Source organism: Phyllobates terribilis, unplaced genomic scaffold (assembly GCF_046119375.1).
Source record: "Phyllobates terribilis strain yellow unplaced genomic scaffold, ASM4611937v1 Scaffold_4__5_contigs__length_816908805, whole genome shotgun sequence".
Classification (NCBI taxonomy): domain Eukaryota; kingdom Metazoa; phylum Chordata; class Amphibia; order Anura; family Dendrobatidae; genus Phyllobates; species Phyllobates terribilis.
The window spans coordinates 64546713-64566352 of record NW_027362764.1 but is presented as its reverse complement, the minus strand read 5'-3'; the positions used below and the strand labels follow the sequence as shown (position 1 = coordinate 64566352).

At 43.8% G+C, this 19640-nt stretch overlaps 1 protein-coding gene across 2 annotated transcripts in view; it reads right to left on the bottom strand.

Moving 5' to 3' along the window:
• Positions 1–19640, bottom strand: part of RUNDC3B (RUN domain containing 3B) — a 181577-nt gene that overhangs the window by 84825 nt on the left and 77112 nt on the right. For both annotated transcript variants that reach the window (XM_073677439.1, XM_073677440.1), the window contains exons 3-6: positions 14533–14666; positions 14284–14369; positions 6172–6261; positions 2658–2738 (exon numbers count right to left, since the gene is read on the bottom strand). In XM_073677439.1, coding sequence (XP_073533540.1) covers positions 2658–2738; positions 6172–6261; positions 14284–14369; positions 14533–14666 — 391 coding nt within the window. The remainder of the gene's footprint in view (positions 1–2657; positions 2739–6171; positions 6262–14283; positions 14370–14532; positions 14667–19640) is intronic.

Genomic DNA, 19640 nt, shown 5'->3' with positions numbered 1-19640 from the left:
GTCATTGTCTTGTTGGAAGGTGAACCTTCAGCCAAGTCTGAGGTCCAGAGCACTCTGGAAGAGGTTTTCATCCAGGATATCTCTGTACTTGGCCGCATTCATGTTTCCTTCAATTGCAACCAGTCGTCCGGTCCCTGCAGCTGAAAAACACCCCCCATAGCATGATGCTGCCACCACCATGTTTCACTGTTGGGATTGTAGTCTGGGAGTCCTTCATGTGTTTTTGAGCAAAAGCTATGCGGGCTTTCATATGTCTTGCACTGAGGAGAGGCTTCAGTCGGGCTACTCTGCCATAAAGACCCGAGTGGTGGAGGACTGCAGTGATAGTTGACTTTGTGGAACTTTCTCCCATCTCCCTACTGCATCCCTGGAGCTCAGCCACAGTGATCTTGGAGTTCTTCTTTACCTCTCTCACCAAGGCTCTTCTCCCACGATTGCTCAGTTTGGCTGGACGGCCAGGTCTAGGAAGACTTCTGGTGGTCCCAAATTTCTTCCATTTAAGTATTATGGAGGCCACTGTGCTCTTAGGAACCTTGAGTAATGCAGAAATTCTTTTATAACCTTGTCCAGATCTGTGCCTTGCCACAATTCTGTCTCTGAAAAAAAACTGAAATATCACATGGTCATAAGTATTCAGACCCTTTGCTCAGACACTCATATTTAAGTCACATGCTGTCCATTTCCTTGTGATCCTCCTTGAGATGGTTCCACTCCTTCATTGGAGTCCAGCTGTGTTTAATTAAACTGATAGGACTTGATTTGGAAAGGCACACACCTGTCTATATAAGACCTCACAGCTCACAGTGCATGTCAGACCAAATGAGAATCATGAGCTCAAAGGAACTGCCCAAGGAGCTCAGAGACAGAATTGTGGCAAGGCACAGATCACTGCAGTCCTCCACCACTCGGGTCTTTATGGCAGAGTAGCCCGACTGAAGCCTCTCCTCAGTGCAAGACATATGAAAGCCCGCATAGCGTTTGCTCAAAAACACATGAAGGACTCCCAGACTACAATCCCAACAGTGAAACATGGTGGTTGTGGCAGCATCATGCTATGGGGGTGTTTTTCAGCTGCAGGGACAGGACGACTGGTTGCAATTGAAGGAAACATGAATGCGGCCAAGTACAGAGATATCCTGGATGAAAACCTCTTCCAGAGTGCTCTAGACCTCAGACTTGGCGGAAGGTTCACCTTCCAACAAGACAATGACCCTAAGCACACAGCTAAGATAAAGGAATGGCTTCAGAACAACTCTGTGACCATTCTTGACTGGCCCAGCCGGAGCCCTAACCTGAACCCAATTGAGCATCTCTGGAGAGACCTGAAAATGGCTGTCCACCAACGCCCACCATCCAACCTGACGGAACTGGAGAGGATCTGCAAGGAAGAATGGCAGAGGATCCCCAAATCCAGGTGTGAAAAACTTGTTGCATCATTCCCAAGAAGACTCATGGCTGTACTAGCTCAAAAGGGTGCTTCTACTCAATACTGAGGAAAGGGTCTGAATGCTTAGGACCATGTGATATTTCAGTTTTTTCTTTTTTAATAAATTTGCAAAAATTTCTACATTTATGTTTTTTTCAGTCAAGATGGGGTGCAGAGTGTACATTAATGAGAAAAAAATGAACTTTTTAGAATTTACCAAATGGCTGCAATGAAACAAAGAGTGAAACATTTAAAGGGGTCTGAATACTTTCTGTACCCACTGTATTACTCAGGCACAGTATATTATTGTGACATAGGATAAACTACGTGCCCGAGTGCCTTTTAGGCTATGTGCACATGTCAAGTATTTGGTGCAGAAATTTCTACACCATTTCTGCATCTCGTCAGGAAAAACGCTGCGTAAAATAGGTGTGTTTTTTATGCATTTTTTACTTGCGTTTCTGGTACAGATTTTTTCCCACTCATTAGTATGAGTGAAATCTGCAGCAAAAAAACACTTACAGAATTGACATGCTGCAGATTTAAATCTGCAAGTCACAAATAAGCAACGTGTGCATGAGACTTCAGGATTCTTATATTCTCATTCACTTTGCAGGAATCAGGAAACCCTTCAGGTTTTGTGGCAAATTTGTGCAGAAAAAAAAAACCACGAAAAATCTGCAACGTGTGCACAGGCCATTAAAGTTTAGCTGTCAGGGCTGTGGAGTCGGTAAGCCAAACTCCCGACTACGACTCCTCAATTTCCTTGACACCGACTCCGCGACTCCCTCATTCATGGCTCATGTTTAAGTGATAAATTTACTGTAGCACAGATTCATCTCAGCTAAAAGTCTAGATCCTTGGATCAGGAATAGGACAGGCATTTATAGGACATTTCATAACTTTCCCAAATTCTTGGGAAAAAATATTCCCCACAAACTGTATTGAACTACTGTTCCCAATTTATTATATATTTGAGGAGTCGGAGTCGGTCCATTTTATACTGACTCCACCAAAATGGACACCGACTCAGACTCCACAACCCCACGGCCCCGTTAGCTGTGGACATGCTGCAACTCAAGAGGCATACAAACTTAATAATGTGATGTATTTACAAAGTTGCACCACTTTTCACATAAATAATAACCACGTGTAAAATAACAATTAAAGATGAGAAACATGTCCATTCACAGTATCCAATAAGGACACCAAATGTAATGTATTAGCTCACCTCTGAGTAAACTTGAGATAAGGCGTGTAGTCTATAACCGCTGGGTAGCTCCCATCCAGACCCTCTCCTTTAAGGCAAAAACTACAGGGAATATGCAGATACAATTAGCGGCAGAATAATATCGTACAGACCTCCCGATAAATTACTAAGATACGATAATGATCAGTTAGACCTACTGGTAGAGATCTAGAAAGACCAGGAACATTATTTGCTGGATCCAAAACTCTATTCCAGCAGATGGACCCCCAGTCATCAGTCAATTATCCCCTATTCTATGGATTCAATTACAATTTTGGGAATAACTCTTTAAGATAATCCCTTTAAGAAGGACTTGTCACTTGCTCTAAAAAAAAGTAGTTAAATATCTGGTAAAATCCCTGAGCTCCCCTGATTCTGCCATTTTTCCGTTTTGTGCTGTGTCGCTCCATTGCAGAGTTATTCACATTTGTTTCTTTGGGAGCGCAGCATGTGTAATCTCTGCTTGTAGTTCAACTGGGCGTTTCTTCACAGTCTTCTCTGGAGGCGTGGCACTTTCACCCCTCCCAGATGCTGCCAATCACAGCTCAGCAGCTGACCTATCAGCCTATCAGTCTTAGACACTGCTGAGCTGTGATTGGCTACATCCAGGAGGGAGGGATTGAAGCGGCTTCCCCAGAGGAGACTATAAAGAAACACCCAGTTGGACTGTAAAGTGGAGATTTCTCATGCTGCGCTCCAGAACCAACAAATGTGAATATCTCTGTGATGGAGCGACACAGCGCAAAACAGAAAAAAGTGGCAGAATCAGGAGAGTTCAGGGATTTTTACAATGTATTTAACTCAATTTTTATCGAGCAAATGATAGCTCCTTTTTAAAGGGGTTGAACTTGAGGCTCAAGTCAAGTCTGCAGTCCCAGCATGCACAGTGCGTGCTGTCAGTATTATCCAGTCATGTGACTGCAAGTATGCCATTTGCATACTCCCGGCCACATTTCGACTAGACATGTCAGGCTTGTTCGATTCACTTGCCACTCTAGTCATCACGTGACCACATGTATGTAAATTGCATACTTGTGCTTACGTACCTGTCCATGCACGATGCTGGCAATGGAGAATCCGGACAGCGTGCAGATCTGAATCCCAAGCCTGGACAACTCCTTTAAACTTCTAACATCAGAACAAATATAACGACTGACAATTAACAGGGCAATATCATCACAGAAAGGTGCGGCCACTAGGGGGAGGTCTTTAAAGAGAGATTTAGAGAGCGCTTATTGAATTCAATAATAATCCAGTCTTCAATTAGCTCCCTCCCCTCTAGTGGTGGCTGCTAGTATCTAGTATATTACCATTAAAAGGGAACCACTCATCTTCTGACAGATTTGACAAGAGTGAGAAAAATTATTTTTATTGCTGTAGCGAATCAGAGGTAATAAATCCAGTAAACAGTTTGGTTGGTCTCCTTCCTCACTCTGTTGATGTCCCACAAGTCTCCTCGCACGGCATCTGGCACATGCGCAATGAAACGCTATGTACAGTACAGACCAAAAGTTTGGACACACCCACTCATTTAAAGATTTTTCTGTATTTTCATGACTATGAAAATTGTACATTCACACTGAAGGCATCAAAACTATGAATTAACACATGTGGAATTATATACTTAACAAAAAAGTGTGAAACAACTGAAAATATGTCTTATATTCTAGGTTCTTCAAAGTAGCCACCTTTTGCTTTGATGACTGCTTTGCACACTCTTGGCATTCTCTTGATGAGCTTCAAGAGGTAGTCACCGGAAATGGTTTTCACTTCACAGGTGTGCCCTGTCAGGTTTAATAAGTGGCATTTCTTGCCTTATAAATTGGGTTGGGACCATCAGTTGTGTTGTGCAGAAGTCTGGTGGATACACAGCTGATAGTCCTACTGAATAGACTGTTAGAATTTGTATTATGGCAAGAAAAAAGCAGCTAAGTAAAGAAAAAAAGAGTGGCCATCATTACTTTAAGAAATGAAGGTCAGTCCGTGCGAAAAATTGGGAAAACTTTGAAAGTGTCCCCAAGTGCAGTTGCAAAAATCATCAAGCGCTACAAAGAAACTGGCTCACATGAGGACCGCCCCAGGAAAGGAAGACCAAGAGTCACCTCTGCTTCTGAGCATAAGTTTATCCGAGTCACCAGCCTCAGAAACCGCAGGTTAACAGCAGCTCAGATTAGAGACCAGGTCAATGCCACACAGAGTTCTAGCAGCAGACACATCTCTTCAACAACTGTTAAGAGGAGACTTTGCGCAGAAGGCCTTCATGGTAAAATAGCTGCTAGGAAACCATTGCTAAGGACAGGCAACAAGCAGAAGAGACTTGTTTGGGCTAAAGAACACAAGGAATGGACATTAGACCAGTGGAAATCTGTGCCTTGGTCTGGTGAGTCCAAATTTGAGATCTTTGGTTCCAACCACCGTGTCTTTGTGCAAATCAGAAAAGATGAACGGATGGACTCTACATGCCTGGTTCCCACTGTGAAGCATGGAGGAGGAGGTGTGATGGTGTGGGGGTGCTTTGCTGGTGACACTGTTGGGGATTTATTCAAAATTGAAGGCATACTGAACCAGCATGGCTACCACAGCATCTTGCAGCGGCATGCTATTCCATCCGGTTTGCGTTTAGTTGGACCATCATTTATTTTTCAACAGGACAATGACCCCAAACACTCCTCCAGGCTGTGTAAGGGCTATTTGACCAAGAAGGAGAGTGATGGGGTGCTACGCCAGATGACCTGGCCTCCACAGTCACCAGACCTGAACCCAATCGAGATGGTTTGGGGTGAGCTGGACCACAGAGTGAAGGCAAAAGGGCCAACAAGTGCTAAGCATCTCTGGGAACTCCTTCAAGATTATTGCAAGACCATTTCCGGTGACTACCTCTTGAAGCTCATCAAGAGAATGCCAAGAGTGTGCAAAGCAGTTATCTAAGCAAAAGGTGGCTACTTTGAAGAACCTAGAATATAAGACATATTTTCAGTTGTTTCACACTTTTTTGTTAAGTATATAATTCCACATGTGTTAATTCATAGTTTTGATGCCTTCAGTGTGAATGTACAATTTTCATAGTCATGAAAATACAGAAAAATCTTTAAATGAGAAGGTGTGTCCAAACTTTTGGTCTGTACTGTACATGCAACACATATCACTCGAGGCGGATATTGATTCGGTTCTTGGCGTGTGAGAGGTCAATCAAGCCAAGAGGGGGACCGAACAGTGATCAAAGTGATTTTTCTCCTTTATAACAAATCAATCAAAAGACAAAAGATCATTATTGGGAACTGTTCTGGATAACTGACTTGTGGCGATTTGGAGGCCCAATCCTGCTGACAGTTTCCCTTTTATTCTATGCTTGTGTGAAAGAAAACAGGATATTTGGAAGAGAATCAATATTTCTCCAGCCTCCGCTGCTGGTAATTCTGCAACGCATTAGTAATATATTCCCTTAACTCATTCCAGACGGCCTCTGTGTGCACTATTAGTACCGTGGTAAACCTACCTGAAATCAATGGCATTGAGTCCAAGCAGCATACCCGCCAGCATGTTTGCTTCTTCACCTAAGACTATAGCTCCATCGTCATAAAACCTCCTATGGGGGAGAAAACAGCTTTCAGTTTAGCGAACAGATTGTCAGTAACACAGCAGGTCTGCAATACATTATTATGACATAACCGCCAGCGCAAACCCCGACTGTGCATTTCATTGAATTTTTATGGCATTATCTGTACAGGAGAGTACATTGTGATTAATGCTCTGTGCTCACAGATTGCATGGAGGAAATTTTCTCAGCTAGAGAAAAAAAATATCTAAAATTTGCATATTATCTAGAGGAAATCACAAAGCAGATAGCGCGACCAGCCTTCCATGTGCTACAGCGGTCAGATGGTGAATGGCGATTTATACAGATTTTCCCAAATGTAATCTTGCTTTTAGTTGTTTAGATGTACCATCATATTCTGCCTTAGGCTTTATTCACACATCTGGATTTTTTATCTGGATTTGTAGGTGTCAATATTTCAATTTTTATAGCCCAAACCAGAAGATTATACAGTTTATTTTTTGAAGAAAACCTAAAATAAGTGCAATGAATAGGTGGCCATTAAACAAGCAGAACCGAAGATAAAAACAAAATGAGCCAATACCCTATACTAAATAAATAGTAATAGTACATGTAAATAACATAGGGTACTTAATTAACATTGTTTGGATAAAAAAAATATATATAAAATCCATCCCACCACGACAAGGTGAACCCAATCGGGATGGTACCTGACTCTTGTAGTTCACCTCTCTATGTATCAGCAGACGTAAAAATAGATATGGGCAGGTGTCTGAACATTTGGGAGCAGATAATACCCTGCCCTTATCTATTTAGAGTTTGGTTCTGTCCCGATTGGGTACACCTTGCCGCTGTGGGATGGAGTTTATGTTTTTATTTTATCCTAACAATCGGGACGGTACCAAACTCTAAATAGATAAGGGCAGAGTATTAACTGCTCCCAACTGTTCCGACACCTGCCCTTATCTACTTCTACATCTTCTGATACATACTGAGGTGAACTACAAGAGTCAGGTACCGTCCCGATTGGGTCACCTTGTCGTGGTGGGAAGGCTTTTACGTTTTTTTTTTATCCAAACATTGTGAACTAAGTTCCACTTTGTTATTTACATGTACCCTTATTTATTTATTTATTTTTACTACAGCGTATTTTCTCTTTTTTTATCTTAGGTTCTCTTTTTAGAAGGATTATGGACGATTAAAAAAAATAATAATAATTTGCCCAGGATTAGAAATAATTTTAACACTTGGTGCAAAGCATGGCTCGTATGGGGTAGGTTATGGTCGGGGGACAGGAGCTTTGCATGCACCATTTGCTGATGGTGTCAAGTGTATATCACTGCTGAAAACGAGTGGGATCAGAGAGGACTCTGATCCTGGCTGTTAAACCTCTGAATCTCAACCGTGGCGCCCAGTGGTTAGACACGGATAAGGGGTTACCCATGTTACTAGTTTTGGGACACCTATTATTCAATGGCATAACAGATGGGGTGTAATGAAGACCCCAGGATGGTTACAGGTGTATAACTTTTAGAACCAGATCTAGAGACTATTAGGATGCCTGTTAGTTTTACATTGACAGACATAAGACACTGCAATACAGACATAGTGCAGTGTACTAGATAAGTGGCCTCTGTGTTCAAGCAATTAGTGGGTATATCGATGATATTATGGATATCAGTGTCAGGTTGTTGGTTTTTTTTTTACACCCCAATGTAATAACGGTACCCAGAGAAATCCAGGAACCAGGGCACCAGACAACTTTTTTAGTCCAAAAAAAATCACAATGTTTCAGCTGGGCAGGGCCTTTATCAAGCCATAGAAAAGATCTTAGTTACTTACCGGTAACAGGATTTTACAGAGCCCATGACAGCACCACCTGAGAGAGGGTATCCGCCCACCAAGGACAGGAACCTACTGAATAAAAAGGCGGTACCTCTCTTCCGCATCAGTTTTTGTTTCAGAGCATGAGAGGGCCTCCGAAAAATAGGTTAGTACATAACTACCACCTAAACATTTCTTAATAAAACACCCTAAGACGTGCACATCATAAGTGATAAAGGGGAGGGAATTAATAGGGTGCTGTCATGGGCTCTGTAAAATCCCGTTACCGGTAAGTAACTAGGATCTTTTCCCCTTCTCCCATGACAGCACTACCTGAAAGATTTAGAGAGATCAGACACCAGAGGGAGGGATCACCGCTTGCAACACCTTCCTCCCAAAGGACAGATCAGTAGAAGAGGAAAGGTCAAGACGGTAATGCTTGTAAAATGTAGCGGGGGATGATCAAATTGCCGCCTTACATATGATGTCGATGGGCAGATCCGCCTTCTCAGCCCAGGAAGCAGCTACAGCTCTGGTGGAGTGGGCCTTCAGGTTCTCTGGAACTGGCAGATTGCTAGAAGAGTATGCTAAGCCAATGGTGTCCCTGACCCACCTAGCTATGGTCCTCCTTGTAACCTTAAGCCCTTTCTTAGCCCCCTGAAATGAGATGAATAAGGAGTCACTTTTTCTCCAGGCCTTTGTCACCTCCAAATACTGGACTAGTACCCTCTTAACATCTAAAGTGTGAAGCTTTTGTTCCTCAGAATTCCTAGGGTCAGGATAGAAGGAAGGGAGAGTAATTACTTGTGTCCTATGGAATTTGGAGGCTACTTTTGGAAGATAGGCTGGGTCTGGTCTTAAGATTACTCTATCCATACACACCTGAGTGAACGGATGGTTAATTTACAGCGCGTGCAGATCACTAACCCTACGAGCTGACGTTAGAGCTACCAGCATGGCTGTTTTTAAGGTGAGAATTTTCTCTGAAACTTCCTCTAAGGGCTCAAACGGAGGCTTGGTTAGCGCTTCTAGAACCAGATTAAGGTCCCAAGGAGGCATCCTTGGAGTAGGAATGGGTCTAGATCTACTGCAAGCTTTAATGAATCTGATGATCCACCTATTCGCTGCCAAGTCGCAATTATATAGTGCCCCCAAAGCTGATACTTGTACCTTAAGGGTACTGGTGGCTAACCCCATGCTTAAGCCTTTCTGAAGGAATTCCAGGATGGCCCCAATAGGAACCCTCCCTTTGGCGGACTGACCCGAGGTAGACAGAAATTTAGCCCAGGTTCTGCCATAGATCCTAGTAGTCACCGGCTTCCTACTCGCCAGTAGAGTAGCAACTAGACCTGGAGAAAATCCCTCCTGCATTAGTAGTGACCTTTCAAAAGCCAGGCCGTCAAATTCAGGCCCGATCTTTGGGGATGGAAGACAGGGCCCTGCCTGAGGAGATCTGGGGTGTCCAGAAGAACCCATGGATCCGCTTGGGACATTCTCTTCATCCAAGTGAACCATGGTCTCTTGGGCCAAAACGGGGCGATCAATATAACCCTCGCCTGTTCTTCTCGGATCTTCCTCAGGATAGCAGGGATCAGCATTAGAGGGGGAAAGGCATAGGCCAGGGTAAAGTCCCAAGGAATTTGCAGCGCATCCACAGCAAACGGCTTCTCCTTTGGATTCAGGGAGCAAAAGAAGTTGGTTTTCCGATTGTGTTTGTTCGCAAACAGATCTATCTGAGGTTGTCCCCATCGGCCAACAATCTGCTGGAATACCGCTGTATTCAATTCCCATTCTCCTTGTTTCAAGATGTGTCGACTTAGAAAATCAGCTTTTACGTTCTCCTCTCCTCTTATATGCAGCGCCGAGAGCGTGAATAGACAACTCTCCCCAAAACTAAGGATCTGATCCGCTACTAACATCAGAGGAAGGGATCTGGTACCCCCCTGACGATTGATGTAAGCGACTGTCATTCGGTTGTCCGACATTATCTGGATATGATGACCCTGAAGAAGAGAACTGAACTTTACTAGCGCATTTCTGACTGTCAACATCTCCCTCATGTTGGAGGAGAGACCCGTCTCGCTGTCCGACCAGAGGCCTAGAATTGAATGATCTCTCAGGTGAGCTCCCCAGTCTTCTGCGCTTGCGTCTGTCATAATTGTATCTGACACCTGGAAAGACCAAGGAACCCCCAGAGATAGATTTACCGGATTCATCCACCAGTCCAGCGAGTTGATTACTAAACTTGAAAGGGATATTCTTCCATCCAGGCGACCTCTGAGCCGTTTGTCTGCTGTCAGGATCTCCTGCTGAAGACATCTGGAATGGTACTGGGCCCACTGAACTGCAGGGATACAAGATGTCATTGTACCCAATAGAGACATTTTATTTCTCAAGGTCATGGATGGATTGCAGATTACGCGTGATATGAGGGAACTGATCTTCAGTTTCTTGTCCTCATGCAAAATACAAGTCTGGTTTTCCGAGTCCAAAATGAAAACCGGGAATGATTGAACCTTTTTTGGTTCTAGTCTCGATTTTTCTAAATTTAACATCCAACCCAGGCCATTTAAACTGGTCATGACTTCCGCCAGAGCCAGTGCGCAGAGTTGTTTTGATCTGCCCACCACTAAAAAATCGTCCAGGTAAGGGAAGACTAGGATATCTTTCTCCCTTAAATGCGCTGTGACTTCCAGGATAATCTTTGTGAAAACCCTTGGAGCCATGGAGATGCCAAAGGGAAGAGCTGCAAACTGAAAATGCCTTATGTGCTTGCCGAACCGTACAGCTACCTTCAGAAACTGTTGGTGTGCAGGAAAGATTGGGACGTGGTAGTAAGCGTCCTTCAAATCGAGGACGCACATATAACAGTCTGGAAACAACATTTTTATGGCCGATTTTATTGATTCCATCTTGAATGGCCTGTAAATTAAATGGTCGTTCAGCTTCTTCAAGTTGACAATGGTTCTGAAGGAGCCATTCCGCTTCTTTATCAGGAAGAGAGTTGAGTAAAACCCTCTCCCTTGCTCGGGTACAGGTGTTTCTACTAGAACCCCCTTCACAACCAGAGTGAGTACTTCCTGCTGAAGGGCCATCTGCTCCCTTAGGCCTCTGGGGACTGAAATCCTGACGATGTTTCTGGGAATGTTTTTGAACTCCAATTTAAGCCCCCTCCTGATTATCCCTAAAATCCAAGCACTGGACGAGATTTTTTCCCAGGCGGGAAGGAAGTGGGACAACCTTCCTCCCACCTGGGGAGGTCCGTCACTTAGGGGCTTTCTTATTCTCGGAAAATGGACCCCCGAACATGAAGCCTTTGTTATTCGGCTTCCTGTCTCTCCAACCACTTTGGTCTCTGGGAAACTTGCTCCGATTGTATTTCCTCTTCTGAAAGGAGCTCTTACATCTCGGGGAACAGACACAGTGGGAAACCCATGTTTCTTGTCCGCGGCCTTATCCAGGATGTCATCTAAGGCCTTCCCGAAAAGAAAGTCCCCTTTGCAAGGGATTGAGTAGAGTTTAGATCTTGACTGCACATCCCCTAGCTTGAGCCATAATGCCCTACGGGCTGCATTAGAAAGGTTTGCTGACCTGGCAGCCAGCCTAACTGAATCTGCCGATGCATCTGCAAGGGAAGCAGCCGACCCCTGCACAAGAGGAAGACCCGACAGAACTTTCTCTCTAGAGACATTCCCTTTGATCTGGTCCTCTAACTGTTGAAGCCAGATCATCATAGACCTGGCGGTGCAAGTGGCTGCCACTGCCAATTTCAGAGCCTCTGCTGATGACTCCCAGGCCTGTTTAAGAAAAGACTCCGCCTTTTTATCAAGCGGATCTTTTAGGGTCCCCAAATCCTCAAAGGGCAGTGTGGATCTTTTCGAGGACTTCGTGATGGCCACATCAATTTTAGGGGTTTTGTCCCACTTAGCTGCATCCTCCTCTTCAAAAGGGTATCTCCGCTTAGAAGAAGAAGGCAGCTGGTCTTTCCACTCCGGTTTTCTCCATTCCCTATCTATAAGAGTCTTGATCCTCTCGTTAACGGGGAATGTGCGTCTCCTCCTCTGATCTAAGCCCCCGAACATGACACCCTGACCAATCTTTCAGTATTGTCCACTCAAAAACAAGGCCTACCCCCTCCATCATCATCCGAAGACTCTGATGAAGACGATGAAGAGAGGTCAGAGGAGGAAGGATATTCTTTCGTGAAACCCGTTTCTTGCTCCTCCTCTTAAGAGAGGTCAAGCTCTTTAAGGAATCCGTGACCTCCGTCTGGATCAAGGTTTTTAAATCCACAGAAAAATTAGGGGACTCCTCGGCTATAGTTTTCTGGATACAATCAGAGCAAAGGTTTTTAGCGTAGGAGCTGGGAAGGCTAACTTTACATAATGCACACTCCTTATTCTTATTCTTGGAACTACACTTTTTTGGTTCCTAACAACCAGAAAGAAATGAAAGGAGAGAAAAGAGAAAAAAAAGAGAAGAGCACATTACTAAGGTGAACTTTCACGAAGATCACTCACCACACTGCCGTTCAGACTAGGGTACCGGAGGCGGTGGTTGCCTTTCACATGAAGGCTCCCATCTGGCGGAGGTGGATTCACAAGATCTCTTCTGACCGGTTCTGCTGGCACTCGTACGACCCCCACTACTGTGGCTCTGATGATTGGAAGACTCCCGATGCTCCGGTTGTCTCACATTTTGCTTGAGCTGTTTACGCTGCTTAGGCGGCTGTGGCTGCTGCTGTTCCTCCTGCGGTGGTGATAGCTGCTGCCCAGGTGACTGCGGCTCCTCACTCATGATGACGGGGATGCAGACACTGCCATCTTGACTGCTTCACATCCTTTTAAAGCATAAGGGGGCTCCACCTCTTCGGGCCCATCCCCTTCCGGCAGCAGTGTGCTCTCTTTTTGCTTAACATAGGAGCTGTAATTTTATCTTATACTCCTTTTTTTATATATATATATATATACTTTTATTTTAAATTTTTCACTAAAATAAATATACATTCCCTTTTTTTTCCTCTTCATGCCAGCTGGCGCGCTACGCCACAGGATCCCTCCAGCGCGTGCGCAGACCCAGCGGCTCCCAGCGCGCTTGCAAACGGGGATGTCCCTAGACATCGCATCCTGCGCAAGCGCAGACTCGGGCTTCCGGCGCACTTGTACTAGGGCGCGACACGACCCCGCGCGTGCGCAGCCCGGACTTTCGGCGCGCAACGTCACTGGGCGCGACGCGACTCGGCATGTGCGCAGCCCGGAAGGCCTGCTGGCGCGCCCAGCCATGGCCACCGTGCGTGCGCAGACCGGGCTGCAGGACCAATGCGCACGTGGGAGAGGATCCCGAAAGGAGCACCCCCCCCGCACGCAGACCCAGGTACCAGCAAGATTGGGCTGGGAGCAGAGGACACATCTGCTGCTTCTTCACGGCCTCCAGGCCGCATCGATCCCGGGATCCAACTCCAGATCCCAAGAACAGGTAGGCGAGGCACCACCTAGAGAGGCTCCCATCAAGGACAGGAACCAAAATTGATGCGGAAGAGAGGAACCGCCTTTTTATTCAGTAAGTTCCTGTCCTTGGTGGGCGGATACCCTCTCTCAGGTGGTGCTGTCGTGGGATAAGGGGAAAAAGGGAGATAAGCATATGGCTTTCTATGGCTTGATAAAGGCCCTGTATTGCCGAAACGTCGCGATTTTTCTGCACTAATAAAGTTACCAAAAGGTGGACGTCGAATGCCCTGGTTCCTGGATTTTTCTGTATTGCTACCACCTTGTGGAAGGTTGCATCAAATTTCCATGGACAACAGAGTGTTGCACGGGACTCATCTATTGCAAGTATCAAAGGGTACCAGTCAGGATGAATAAATAATAAAAATACTGCTCTGGCGGTATAGGCCGTTTTACAACAATAAAAATGATACCTGTCTTGTAATAATCCGATATGCCAGAGTGAATTGAGCTTTGAAGCCACATGAAAGTGTAATGGGGGAGTGTCAAATGCACTCCTACCAACACGCCCCCAAGGCACTTCAAGGCTAATTTGCATGTGGCTTCAAAGCTTGATTTCTCCACTCTGGCACATCGGATTGTTACAAGACAGGTATTGTTTTAAATGTTGTTCTTTATCCTATACAGTCACACCACTAGTTAGAAAAATCGAATGGGCTCTCTTTAATAATAATAATAATAATAATAAATAAATACATCACTATTGGAATGTGTTTCATTATACCTTGTGGTTTTGTAGTCTCTCAGTGCAGCTGTAATATATTCAGACAAGCGTTTTTCCATAAGTGCAACCCTGATCCATGCCCTTCCCTAAAATGAAAGAACAGACATCAAGAAATGTACAGCAATTAGTACACGGAAAAGATAAAGACCCCTAGCAAAGCGGGGGTGGGCTCTCCTGCTATGGAGCTGAATTGTGCACCCCCAGGACAGAACTATCACCTATCCCAAGGTGTCACCTATAGATTCTTACCTTTGCCCTGGAGGAGCTGACATTTTCCATGTTCTCAATACTACAGATACAACTGTGGGATACTTTAGAACATGCGACCCGTATGTAATCCCAAAAGCTTCGAGGACTTTCATAACCAAACCAGGTAAGCTGACCTGAAGGGAGAGAGAGCCAGAGGTAAACACTGTGCACAAGTTATTATTACCTGGCACAACTCATTTTGATTTTTCTGTGGTTCCAGGTAAATCTGCTGAATTTAAACTATGGCTGAGGCTATAATTCAGAGCTGCATATAGAATTTTACATACTACAGAGCTGAAGGGTTTTTTTGCCAATTCAAAATCTACACGGGCCGGCTTATAATAATCCGAACTGGGACAGGTGAAGAATCTGAAATAGGTAGATCCAATTGTCCCCTGTGCATTATAGGAGCTCAGGTAAGTGATTAGGGGTGTGCAGCCAGAAAACTTGCTGATGGTTTCCAAAAGGAACTGCCTGAATCGTGAATGTAGTTCTGGGGTATAATACAGAATGTAATGTATGTACACAGTGACTGCACCAGCAGAATAGTGAGTGCAGCTCTGGAGTATAATACAGGAGGTAACTCAGGATCAGTAATGTAATGTATGTACACAGTGACTACACCAGCAGAATAGTGAGTGCAGCTCTGGAGTACAATACAGGATGTAACTCAGGATCAGTAATGTAATGTATGTACACAGTGACTGCACCAGCAGAATAGTGAGTGCAGCTCTGGAGTATAATACAGAATGTAACTCAGGATCAGTACAGGATCAGTAATGTAATGTATGTACACAGTGACTGCACCAGCAGAATAGTGAGCGCAGCTCTGGAGTATAATACAGGATGTAACTCAGGATCAGTACAGGATCAGTAATGTAATGTATGTACACAGTGACTGCACCAGCAGAATAGTGAGTGCAGCTCTGGAGTATAATACAGAATGTAACTCAGGATCAGTACAGGATAAGTAATGTAATGTATGTACATAGTGACTGCACCAGCAGAATAGTGAGCGCAGCTCTGGAGTATAACACAGGATGTAACTCAGGATCAGTACAGGATCAGTAATGTAATGCATGTACACAGTGACTGCACCAGCAGAATAGTGAGTGCAGCTCTGGAGTATAATACAGGATGTAACTCAGGATCAGTACAGGATCAGTAATGTAATGTATGTACACAGTGACTGCACCAGCAGAATAGTGAGTGCAGCTCTGGAGTATAATACAGGATGTAACTCAGGATCAGTAATGTAATGTATGTACACAGTGACTGCACCAGCAGAATAGTGAGTGCAGCTCTGGAGTATAATACAGGATGTAACTCAGGATCAGTACAGGATCAGTAATGTAATGTATGTACACAGTGACTGCACCAGCAGAATAGTGAGTGCATAATAATAATATAATATAATACAGATTATAATATATGTATCATATTCACAGAGTTAGTCTACTTTTTCTGTATATACATATTATATTTATATATAAATGGCTAATGTTCGTCAGATGGCTATACCACTGAGTGCTCCTGTTGGGTGGGTGGGACAGAAGATAAACAACAAGGAGGGAGCAAGCTTTCTGATAAAGGGCTTTTTTAATCATATTAATAGAGGATAAACATTTATAATAAGTTGTTGTTGAGCGCTCGTTCTCTGCAGCTCAATGAGTCATGAGTGGAACAAGGAAAATATTGAAAATTTGACATAATACCAAGGGCAACGGCTTGCCATTCTTTTGGCCTTGGGGGAAGATTACTATACATGAATACACCATGTTCCTTCTGCAGTAAAACAACAAGTCAGGTTTCATCTTCATATGACCTTGAAATTGCGAACACAAAGCTGAGAAAGGAAAATATGAATGTTTATTTTCTAAAGTAAAATTATGCTATATACAGTGGGTACGGAAAGTATTCAGACCTCTAAAGTTTTCACTCTTTGTTTCATTGCAGCCATTTGGTAAATTCTAAAAATGTATTTTTTTCTCATTAAAAGTACACTCTGCACCCCATCTTGACTGAAAGAAAACAGAAATGTAGAAATTTTTGCAAATTGAAAAAGAAAAACTGAAATATCACATGGTCATAAGTATTCAGACCCTTTGCTCAGACACTCATATTTAAGTCACATGCTGTCCATTTCCTTATGATCCTCCTTGAGATGGTTCTACTCCTTCATTGGAGTCCAGCTGTGTTTCATTAAACTGATAGGACTTGATTTGGAAAGGCACACACCTGTCTATATAAGACCTCACAGTGCATGTCAGACCAAATGAGAATCATGAGCTCAAAGGAACTGCCCAAGGAGCTCAGAGACAGAATTGTGGCAAGGCACAGATCTGGACAAGGTTACAAAAGAATTTCTGCATTACTCAAGGTTCCTAAGAGCAAAGTGGCCTCAATAATCCTTAAATGGAAGAAATTTGGGACCACCAGAAGTCTTCCTAGACCTGGCCGTCTAGCCAAACTGAGCAATCGTGGGAGAAGAGCCTTGGTGAGAGAGGTAAAGAAGAACTCCAAGATCACTGTGGCTGAGCTCCAGAGATGCAGTAGGGAGATGGGAGAAAGTTCCACAAAGTCAACTATCACTGCAGCCCTCCACCAGTCGGGCCTTTATGGCAGAGTGGCCCGACGGAAGCCTCTCCTCAGTGCAAGACATATGAAAGCCCGCATAGAGTTTGCTCAAAAACACATGAAGGACTCCCAGACTATGAGAAATAAGATTCTCTGGTCTGATGAGACAAAGATAGAACTTTTTGGTGATAATTCTAAGCGGTATGTGTGGAGAAAACCAGGCACTGCTCATCACCTGCCCAATACAATCCCAACAGTGAAACTTGATGGTGGCAGCATCATGCAATGGGGGTGTTTTTCAGCTGCAGGGACAGGACGACTGGTTGCAATTGAAGGAAACATGAATGCAGCCAAGTACAGAGATATCCTGGATGAAAACCTCTTCCAGAGTGCTCTGGACCTCAGACTTGGCCGAAGGTTCACCTTCCAACAAGACACACAGCTAAATTAACAGAAAAGTATCTTCAGAAAAACTCTGTGACCATTCTTGACTGGCCCAGCCTGAGCCCTGACCTAAACCCAATTGAGCATCTGTGGAGAGACCTGAAAATGGCTGTCCACCAACGATCACCATCCAACCTGACGGAACTGGAGAGGATCTGCAAGGAAGAATGGCAGAGGAGCCCCAAATCCAGGTGTGAAAAACTTGTTGCATCATTCCCAAGAAGACTCATGGCTGTACTAGCTCAAAAGAGTGCTTCTACTCAATACTGAGCAAAGGGTCTGAATACTTATGACCATGTGATATTTCAGTTTTTCTTTTTTAATAAATTTGCAAAAATGTGTACATTTCTGTTTTTTTCCAGTCAAGATGGGGTGCACAGTGTACTTTAATAAGAAAAAAAATGAACTTTTTAGAATTCACCAAATGGCTGCAATGAAACAAAGAGTGAAAACTTTAAAGGGGTCTGAATACTTTCCGTACCCACTGTACTGTACTACCTAAAAGCAGAAAACAACAGATATAATAAAAGAAATATGTAATTCAGATGTAAAAAGAGGTTTCATTAGTACGGTAATTTGTTTAAAGGAAAACTTTAGTAAAAATGAATACCCTATGTTATGCCCAATTCTGTGCCAGGGGAAGGGGGGTACCAGGAAGAATCGGGGCCGAGGAGTCAAAGGATTCAAAAGTCAGTTAACACTAGTTTTCTGGCATAAAACATCTTGAAGTTTTGCAATTTTGCGCAACTTGTATTTGTTAACTTTTGGCTTTTTTAAGTCAGTTGGAGGGATGAGTGCACTCCACAAATTTGTCATAATTGACACCACAAAGGTGGGGTAAATTACAACAGAAATGTACATCAGTCCCTGACCGGCTTATAATTCTTGTGGTTGTGCAAGCTAGATAAAAGATGTGTCAAATTCATTAAGCGGCACGTGCCTAAACCAATTTGTTGAATCTCACTCTAATAGACACCTTATAAAAAGGGAAGGAGAAAAAAAAATAGTAATCTAGCCTCAGCCCCCTGATGAAGCCTGTTGAGGGAGGCTAAGAGCCCATCTTAATTAGATTTTGTACTTCCGCATCTAACAACGAATACTATATAATTCCTTACAAATACAAGGCTACACAAGCTGATGGACTGCAGTCATTAATCTAGTTAGGAGGAATAATAGCCATTAGAATGATAATGTTAGAAAAGGGAAATTATTAGTATTGATCATGCAGCAACAACAAGTTAGCTGGAGCTCAGTCCTCATGGACCTTCTCTTCCATTTCATACACCTTATAAAGACTGTTGTACAAGATTCCAGCTTTGGCGAATCAGGGCTATGTGCTTTACACGAGGTGCAATACCATAGGAGGAGATGTAAGAAGCCAATTGTGCCAAAATTCTGGTTCACTTTGCTGGTTCGCTGGTACACAGTGATTGCACCAGCAGAATAGTGAGTGCAGCTCTGGAGTACAATACAGGATGTAACTCAGGATCAGTACAGGATCAGTAATGTAATGTATGTACACAGTGACGGCACCAGCAGAATAGTGAGTGCAGCTCTGGAGTATAATACAGGATGTAACTCAGGATCAGTACAGGATAAGTAATGTAATGTATGTACACAGTGATTGCACCAGCAGAATAGTGAGTGCAGCTCTGGAGTACAATACAGGATGTAACTCAGGATCAGTACGGGATCAGTAATGTAATGTATGTACACAGTGACTGCACCAGCAGAATAGTGAGAGCAGCTCTGGAGTATAATACAGGATGGAACTCAGGATCAGTAATGTAATGTATGTACACAGTGACTGCACCAGCAGAATAGTGAGTGCAGCTCTGGAGTATAATACAGGAGGTAACTCTGGATCAGTAATGTAATGTATGTACACAGTGACTGCACCAGCAGAATCGTGAGTGCAGCTCTGGAGTATAAAACAGGATGTAACTCAGGATCAGTACAGGATCAGTAATGTAATGTATGTACACAGTGATTGCACCAGCAGAATAGTGAGTGCAGCTCTGGAGTATAATACAGGATGTAACTCAGGATCAGTACAGGATCAGTAATGTAATGTATGTACACAGCGA